Source organism: Engraulis encrasicolus, chromosome 2 (genome assembly GCF_034702125.1).
Source record: "Engraulis encrasicolus isolate BLACKSEA-1 chromosome 2, IST_EnEncr_1.0, whole genome shotgun sequence".
In the NCBI taxonomy this organism is placed as follows: domain Eukaryota; kingdom Metazoa; phylum Chordata; class Actinopteri; order Clupeiformes; family Engraulidae; genus Engraulis; species Engraulis encrasicolus.
Genome location: NC_085858.1, coordinates 30,393,517 through 30,403,516, shown reverse-complemented (window position 1 = coordinate 30,403,516; position 10,000 = coordinate 30,393,517). Strand labels below are relative to the sequence as shown.

Below are 10,000 nucleotides of genomic sequence, written 5' to 3'. Positions count from 1 at the left end.
AAGAAGCAGACACGCACATAGACAGGCGTACAACACATATAGACATGCATACATCAGAGAAAGACAGACAGACAGACAGACAGACAGACAGACAGACAGACAGACAGACAGGCAGACAGACACGGAGACACACACACGCACATATACACAGGTGAGTTCAAATTCACAGACAGGTGACAGATGGATCTCTCAAGCTTTAGTGTATGGCCAGCCATCTTTACATTGTCCTGATGGGTCACCATGGATTAAAGAAAAGAAGACAATATGGGCTTCACCAACAACAGCCCAGCCAGAATACTGGCATTTCAAACTTAATTAATAGCATGAAAAATGTCTTCCTGTTTTCATGTTATGTTTTGCCTGTAGCAAGGGAAGCAATGTTTTACAGCAATATTAGAGTCATTTGATTGCATTTGTCCACAATCATACATACACTGTACTATAACTGAATTACTCAATTGCAGATTGAATAAGCTTACATCCTTGAAAATGGTACAAATTTTGAAAAGATGTAGTTCAAATCCTTTATGCTGTTCATGAGGCTGGGGGCATGAGTCATTCACAACTGATGCTGCCGTCTTTTTTAAATTAACTGTTGTGTGAAAATATTTATCCTTTTAGAACAATTAAGAGTTTATCTATCCATCTAAATTCTAAATATATTAAACAAATGGAGACAGATCGATGGCTTACGAGTGTATGCTGGGAACCAGATAGGGCTTCAAGGATCTCGTCCACTATACGGTCAGAGAGGAAAGAGGCCAGACTCAACTTCACCTCACTGGAGGAGAGAGGGAGAGAGAGAGAGAGAGAGGGAGAGAGAGAGAGAGATTTATCAAAACAAGCACTCCAGACATCAATCATTATAATGTGCAATATCTGCAGCCTTTCGCTGAGTCAATTTCAGTTCAAACAAAACACGATGTGCAATCCATCCTTTATTTATATAACAAACCTGCTAAAGTGAGCCATCACCTACTACAACCCTCCCCATCACCTCCTACCTGATCTTGTTGATGATATCGATGTCGGACTGAAGTCCAGTTGTCTATTACTAAACTCTTGACTATGATGACCTGACCGTGTTGATGAGGTCTGTTAAAGCGACACATCACCACACTACTTCACCCCCTACTCTACCTGATCTAGTTCATAATGTTGATGCCCGACTGAAGACCAGCTGCTTACTGCTAAGCAACCCCTAAGGGCCAAAACATACCAAGGCGGAACGGAACGGTCACGGGGCGAACGCGGTCTTTCTGCTTAGTTTCGGCCGCCGTGTTTTTCTCTGCCTTTCACACTGACAGCGTCGGCGTGCGCGGCCAGTCCTGTTCAAAACCCTCCCCACAGCCAAAGCTAGCATGCTACTTTGCCATTCATTTGAATGAGACACCGCCGGTCGCCGGCGCCACTGACGCTCGACTGCCGCCGGTTGTTGTGTAAGGATATATATGTTTCAATGTATTTTCACAGACGCCGGTAAAAAACGCGGCCGTTCCGCAACGCTTTACCGCCCTGGTGTTCAAGACCCCTAACTGGGCCTACTCTACCTGATTTTGTTGATGCCGGACAGCTGCAGACCTATGTCCCTTGTACATAAGGTCTTAAAGCAGGGGTGGGGAACCTTTTTCATTTGGGGGGGGGGGTACTTCAAATTCCCCCAAGGGCCGTAAAAGTCCTCCAAGGGCCATACTATGAACACAAACCAGGATTTCCCCCCTCATTGAAGACAGTCACCTTTACAACAGACCCCACCTTCTCTAGTTGCCCTGAAATATAACTTAATTGTAATGCAAATGTAATTTCTAAGATTCCTTTGTCTTAAAGCAGGGATGGGCAACTGGAGGCCCGAGGGGCACATGTGGCCCGCCTCCTCACTCAGTGTAGCCTGTAGACAAACAGAATTTAATTTTGTGCCAGCATTACAGTAAACGTGAGCATTTTGGTCCTTTTTAAAAATGTTACATTTGGTTGTTTATCAAGGACATGTTAAAATCCCATGGCTTAATAAACATTTACATCTACAAATAGGTTTTTTTTATCATTTTATAGCTTCTCTCATAGTTGAAGTGTGCGGTCATGTGGCTGTCTGATGGCGGTGATGAAAAATGTTGGCCCTCTTTACCAAGAAAGTTGCCCATCCTTGTCTTGAAGGGACACTGTGTGAGATTTTTAGTTAATTATTTCCAGAATTCATGCTGCCCATTCACTAATGTTACCTTTTTCATGAATACTTACCACCATCATCAAAGTCTAAGTATTCATTATGACTGGAAAAATTGCACTTTTCATACATGAAAAGGGGGATCTTCTCCATGATCCGCCATTTTGAATTTCCAGAAATAGCCATTTATAGCTGCAAAAATTACTGTACTTGGACCATACTAGAAAATATTTGTTTATTAATTAGTAAACTTTCATGTAAAGATCAAATTTGGCAATAGGCAGCCCAGTTTCAATGAGCAGCATAGTTGCAGTACCTTTTTTGACCATTTCCTGCACAGTGTCCCTTTAAAGCGTCTCACCATCCACCAGTCCCTACCTGATCTTGTTGATGATGTCGATGCCTGACTGCTGCAGCAGGGTGTTCTTGACGAAGCTGCGGGGCACCACCATCTTGCCGGTGCAGGCCTTCATCAGGTCCTGCCTCAGGCTGGCCTTCTGCAGCACGTGGGGACACAGCCCCTCCGCAGCATCCACCATCGAGCCCAGCAGACTCTGCACACAACACACACACACACACACAAGAGAGAACGGTGTAATGAGGCAAACACATACCGTATGAGGAAAACAGATATTTAAAAGTGTTGCTAGTGTGTATGTGTGTGTTTGTGAGTGTGAGAGGAAGGGGAAATAGGTATTTGTGTGTGTGTGTGTGTGTGTGTGCGTGTGCGTGTGCGTGTGCGTGTGTGTGTGTGTGTGTGTGTGTGTGTGTGTGTGTGTGTGTGTGTGTGTGTGTGTGTGTGTGCGCGTGTGTGTGTGTGTGCGTGTGTGCATGTGTGCGTGTGTGCGGCGTGTGTTGATGAAAAAGACAATCAACCAAAATCCTCAGATAATAGAGTGGAAAATTCCATTATGAAGTTTGGTAATGCCCGAAACAGCCATTAAAACACCATTACATGTAATAAACAAAACACAGAACTGTAATGTGTTGAGTTTGACTCGGGGCACATGATATTCTGCACTGCATATCAGACAGTTAAAGACCCCCCTTCAGAAATGCATTGAGTTATATTGTATTGACTGGGAGTATTTGGTGTTCTGAAATGAAACTCAAGCCCCTTTTCAGATTCTGAAAAGACTGTTAAAGCGCACCATGAGGTAGCAATATAATATGCCTCCGCTTGGTTTTCCAACCCATCAGGACAATTTTAGCGAAATAAAATGAGTATTTGATATTTTGAAAGGTAGATTGGAGATCTGAAGAGTCCACTTCACTCTAGTTGTTTGTGTTGTCTGATGTGATGTCTCTGTAGATCAATGTGTCTGGCCGTCATAAAGGATGAAAGGCAGTCAGGTTTATTTATACACCTGTGGACCTCATGAGCAAACAAAGCCAGCAGTACACAGACCTGCTCTCAAACTGGAAGCATGGCACACAGCACACACACACACACGCACGCACGCGCGCGCACACACACACGTGCACAATCACACACGCAAACACATGCATGTGAGCCTGCACACACACTGGTGCACATGCGCACACACATGTACACACAAACACGCATGTGAGCCTGCACACACACACACACGCACGCACGCACACACGCATGCATGCATATGAGTCTGCACACACAAAGATACTCGCACAAAGCACACAACTGTGCACTGGAACACTTACAGCTAATTATTGTTTCTCTGGAAAGAAAAAAAACATCAACTGAACAGTAACTCAATGGCCAACTTAAATGCCATATTTCATTGATCCTGAACTACAGCATACAGTATGCACTGTTAAAATGATAAAAGTCAGCACAGAAATATAATACACATCGCATGCAGCCTATAAATACTTCCCAAGAAACTTCACAAATCAGACGCTGTTAATATGCAGGTCAGCGTATGAGAGGAGACATCACAGGAATGCTGAGCTAGGAGCCTTCCCATGAGCCACTGGGAGTCGGGTTAGAAGCCAGGGAGGTGATAGACAGAGAGAGAGAGAGAGAGAGAGAGAGAGAGAGAGAGAGAGAGAGAGAGACAGACAGACAGACAGACAGACAGACAGACAGACAGACAGACAGAGAGACAGAGAGAGACAAAGACAGAGAGACAAACAGCAACAGACAGAGAGAGAGAGAGAGAGAGAATGTTTGTATGCATTTGTGTGTGTATGTGTGCGTGCGTCTATGCGTGCGTGTGTGGCAGGCCCGGGTGGGGCGGGGGCATTTCCTCCCTGGCTGGCTGCTGAGGGTGCCCCAGTGAAAGGGCCGTTTGTGTGGCGGGGCCCGGAGCATACAGTGGCCTGTCTGTAAGCCTCGGCAGCTTGGGGAGGGCTGGGCTGCACTGAACTGCTCCGCTCTGCTTAACCAGTAAACAAGAGAGAATGGAGCTCTGGAGAACACTCTCTACCACAGAAGCCACTCCACTAGTCCTCTCCTCACCGCACTGCTGTACCAAACACAAACAAATGTACCATCACCGTACGATCCCCTAGCACCCCCCCCCCCACACACACACACACGCTCATGCACACACACACACGCACACAAAACAATTGTCACTGCATGACCAACCCCCCCAACTGTCCACTACAGCAGCTACTCCACAGAACTCTACACTACACCCCCCGCCCCCTTCGCTCTCCTCACTACACCCCCCGCCCCCTTCGCTCCCCTCACTACACCCCCCGCCCCCTTCGCTCCCCTCACGCCTGATTAGAGACACTGTGAGAGGGTGACAGACAGCCCCTCACACCCCGCAGCTACACACACAGACTTGCACATGCACGCACACACACATACACGGAGACGTTCGTGCCGCGCGCGCGCACGCACGCACGCACGCACGCACGCACGCACGCACGCACGCACGCACGCACGCACACACGCACACACGCACACACACACACACAGTATGTACATATTTACTGAGCCTGGCCGTTTGCTTCGAAGCTCTGCCTCTATATTCCTTTCCCACGGCTTCTGTCTCTCTCTCTCTCTCTCTCTCTCTCTCTCTCTCTCTCTCTCTCTCTCTCTCTCTCTCTCTCTCTCTCTCTCTCTACCTATTTCTCCTCCTGTTTCTCTCTTTCTCTTTCTCTTTCTCTCTATCTCTCTGTCTCTCTTTCTCTTTCTCTCTCTCTCTCTCTCTCTCTCTCACACACACACACACTCACGTAAGCACACACTTTCACCGCTGCTACTGCCATCTCTCCCCCTTTCCCTCTCTCTCATGCACATTGTGTCTCTCTGTCTCTCCCTCTTCCTCCTTCCCTTCCCATCCTTGCAGAGTAAGCACACAGGCCAACATGCTGTGACAGCTCGGAGGGTGATATAAGAGTTGGTGGTTGATTCAGCATGCCAATCCTGAACTGTGGTGGCAGCGAGGGCTGACGCAACCCCTCCACAGCATGGAACAATATGAAGCCACGTCCAGGAGAACAATGTAACGTTCCTCAAGCAGCTCAGAGTGAACAGAATACCTACCATCAATAACGTAATGCAGCAAATTCCAAAAAATCAGATTAAAACGCAATTATTTCTGGGATAATTAAAAAGATTTAGCCATCACAGCAATACAGTAGATTTCCAAATTCAATTATTCATGAGCCAATAAGCCATCATACGTATCACTCAGCCCTCACGACAAAGCAGAATGCAGCATGGCTGAATACATTTGATCTCTTTATCATTTTTAGAGATGCACCAGATCCTGATTTTTAGGATCCTGCCGGATACCGGATCCACTGCTTAAGATCCTGCCGGATCCGGAACCGGATACCGGATCATACGAAAGGGTTGAAACACATAGCCTACTCGCACACGTGGGCCATTTTTATCACGTTGGCTCCAACTATTTTGACTGAAAAGCCTCGGCTACCGGATCCTGGATCCTGGAACCGGATCCGGATCCTGTGAAAAACCCTATTATCCTGCCGGATCCGGAACCGGATCTTGGATCCGGTGCATCTCTAATAATTTTGTCCTTTATTTTAGTCACATGGAGACAGTGGTCTCTTCTGCATATGACCAAGATAGGCAGCAAATGATTCAGTGATGGCTAACCACTAGTGGTGTGCACTGGCACTGCCCTCGCGATTCGATTCGATTACGATTCGGGAGGTAGCGACTCGAGTAACCACCGGAAGACACTATGACACAGTAAGGAAAGATAAACACTGAACTGAAAGTCTTTCAATAGGGTCTGCCTATAGGACTCCCTTTACTTTCACCAATGGGAGTTATGGATTGGAACTATTACAATATAGTCTGTCAGCACTGCTATGCATAGGTGTGCACCTCATTCAATACTTCTACCAGGCATGTACAGAAATATACTTGGATTTCTAGGACACTCCAATTAAATCCCTAGCTTAGTTGTCAATTGCTCAGCTAAGCTGTGCATGTAAAGATATGCCCTCTACTGTACCTCAACACTGTAGTCGTTTGTCCATGATCTGGTCCAAAATGCAGGGAGTATTTACTTCTCTGGTTCTTGTCCTTGGCTTTGTGTCATCAATATACAGTATCTTACCGGCAGCGATCGTCCATGACCTGGGCGCCCTCTTCTGCCATCAAGTCCTGCTAACTACTACAATATAGCACCCCCATACTCAAATAGCGGCCCACAGACCTGTTGTGGCTCGCGGGGCATCAATCTCTGGCCCTAGAATAATTCTAAAAAATATATTATTACTTTTTTTTAAAAGAATTATCTCCAAATAGTTTGTTTTGAATGCTTATCCCCTCTTAAAGGTTGGCCCTTTTTTGGGAGGAATTCCCAATAAAGCCCTCTGGGACTTTTAACTGAGTACCCCTGATATTGCATAACATAATACAGTATCACCCCACGGTTTCTTACCTGTAGCTGTTCGTCCATGACGCGGGCCACCTCCCCTGCCATGGAGTCCAGCTTCTCCTGGATGGGCCCCACTGACGACCCGTTGAGCTCCTCCCTGGAGATGGCCCCCAGCTGGTACAGGTTGGGCAGAAGCTGTGGGGGTGGGGGTGGGGGCAGACGATTGTTGTTATTTATGTTTGTGTGATGGACGCCAAGTAGCACAGGGGTGCGTTTCTCAACAGCGTTTTTGCAAAACAAGTCAGCAACTTACTTGGTTGCGATATAATTTCACATAGGCATTGGCAACCTACTGGTTAGCAATGATGCTTTTGAGAAACCAGCTTGGAGTTACTAACTGAGTGTTAGTAAAAACATAACGCTACGTAACCTAATGCTACAAACCCCAACTCCGGTGAAGTTGGGACGTTTGGTAAACAGTGAATAAAATCAAAATGCTATCATTTTCAAAACATTCAATCTATTCATTAGATGGAGAATAGTGAAAAGACAACATATTAAGTGTTAAAACCGAGAAAAAATATTGTTTTGGGGGACATATGTACTCATTTCTAATTTGATAAATCCAACACGTCTCAAAAGAGTTGGGACGGGGACAATAAATGGCAGCAAATGTCGAGGAAGACTGAAAACAAAACAAAAGACAACACTTAACAGTTAAATACATTAACCGATGAGATGATTTTATATAAAAAACAGTGTTAATTCCTATCTTGGACATGATTTCACCAGCTTAAATGGTGGGTGTATTCCTTGTCATGTTTTGCAATGTTTTCCTTTCTGTAGTGCTTACAGTGTGACAGGTCTTGACCAAAAGCCCACCATTTTATCCCCTGCTGGTCCTTATGATGGAGCCAAACTGTTAAAACATAGTAGAGAATGCAATTTGACCTTACTATGTGGCAGTAATCGAAGATCTCCCTTCAAAATATAATGCATGAGTGGCTTTTCATGCTGTTTAAAACCCATTTATACCATTCAGCACTGTATTTAACTCTACAGATGAGTGAGAACATCTTAACCAATGCACTACTGCACCCGCATGCCATCATGGAGGCTGACTTTTGAAGTTAGCACTAACACAAGTTGGATGGTCCATTTTCACTGTAGCACAGGATGTGCAATGCTCTATTATTGTCAAAAAGAATGGACTTCTACAACTTCTGCTGACTTCTGTAAGCAACGGACAGTTTCCCATGTCTTCTGGGTTTATTTCAAATGAGCTCAGGTGCTTAGGAGAATGTTACACCCCTGTATCATTTGCACGCATAAAGCATTCTTAATATGGTCAATTTTCAATAGCTCTAGCACTCCAGGAATTACAGTGAGACTACAGCCAATATATATTTCATGATGTCATGAACCTATACAATGATTTTAGTAACAAAAATATGTCTTATATACACTCAATCGTGGTAAATCAAAGGGAATTCAAAAATGTATGTAATAACTATGGTAATTATTCCCTTTGCATCTTTAATTCTGAGTGACTCAGCCTCTCTGTGATGATCTTATACCTGGACACCTATATTGTCCGTCAGTACAATTCATTTTGAAATGTTCTTCTTTGTTGTTTTATCTTATTTGGATGTTTTCAGTCTTCCTCGACATTTGCTGCCATTTATTGTCCCCGTCCCAACTTATTTGAGACGTGTTGGATTTATCAAATTAGAAATGAGCACATATGTCCCCCTAAACAATATTTTTTCTCGGTTTTAACACTTAATATGTTGTCTTTTCACTATTCTCCATCTAATGAATAGATTGAATGTTTTGAAAATGATAGCATTTTGATTTTATTCACTGTTTATCAAACGTCCCAACTTCACCGGAGTTGGGGTTTGTACACTACTGCTACAGACTACAAGCCTGGCTTTTAGTTGACTTGGTAGTGCGTGAACCTCCAACATTTACATGAGAGGTCATAGGTTTGAGACTGTGTCTACTGTAACCTCGACTTACATTTGTATGCATGTACAATATGATTTATGAAGGGACACTTATTGGCAGAGGCTATGGTGGGGTGGCGAGGGACAAAAACAAATATGTAATTAGCATTAGCATTTGATAGCAATGGTATTTGTTGCAGTTTAATTTATTTAAGAGTGAGTGAGGGTAAATGATTATGGCTACGTACAATACGTATGTTCCTATTTACATACACAGACCCTGTGTGATGGAGGGGGGCATATGTAGGACTAGTGTTCCTGTTTATTTATTTAAGAAGTGACATTAATGTACTTGAATGGACATGTCCATTTACACAGTAAGTGTACCAGATGGTACAGGTTGAGGGGAGGCTGTATTAGGGCAGGGGGAGGGGAATTAGTACAGTAGCTTCAATTTAATTATTTATTTATTTATTTAAGGGATGAAACATTGAGACAAATGGCTGAGGCTTTGCAATTTACAAAGGCTATGTATTCAGTATATACCAGGCAGAGGTGTATGACGTAAAGGTAGAAGTAGAGATGGTAGAGACCAGTCAAGACGGCAATTTTCCGGGATCCATGTGACGTCATGTGAACGCCACTTTAGGGGACCACCGGAGGTTGAGAATGGAGAATGGAGTTCCCTTTACTTAGCGCAGTAGATGGCGGTAGCGCACATCTTATGCAAGCCACCACTAAACGCAACAAAAAACGAAGAAGGAGGGGATCATGCCCCCTGAGGAGGCAGGGCTTGAGCACACTCCTTTGCATTGGTGAGAAATGGTTTGATTTTTCTTGTTCTACTATGTTGACTATCTTTGGTACAAGTACTCTTATAATATCTCGACCCCATTAGGTATAGTGTATAAGCTATTTAAGATCATGTAATAGTGTTGAAATCACATCAGCAAGAGTACTTCCACTTATTCTTCTTTAGCGTTCAGTAGCTCAGTAGCTTATTTCCATCTGCACTCCTGCCAGGTTGATTTGTGTAACAATGAGAGAGTCTGGGGAAATGTAAGTATACTTGCAGTATCAAAGATAGTTTCTAT

At 44.3% G+C, this 10,000-nt stretch overlaps 1 protein-coding gene across 2 annotated transcripts in view; it reads right to left on the bottom strand.

Annotated features, from left to right (window-relative positions):
• LOC134436804 (F-actin-uncapping protein LRRC16A-like) overlaps positions 1-10,000 on the bottom strand; it is a 115,289-nt gene that overhangs the window by 23,652 nt on the left and 81,637 nt on the right. For both annotated transcript variants that reach the window (XM_063186156.1, XM_063186163.1), the window contains exons 26-28: positions 7,021-7,152; positions 2,543-2,718; positions 694-781 (exon numbers count right to left, since the gene is read on the bottom strand). In XM_063186156.1, the coding sequence (XP_063042226.1) occupies positions 694-781; positions 2,543-2,718; positions 7,021-7,152 (396 nt within the window). The remainder of the gene's footprint in view (positions 1-693; positions 782-2,542; positions 2,719-7,020; positions 7,153-10,000) is intronic.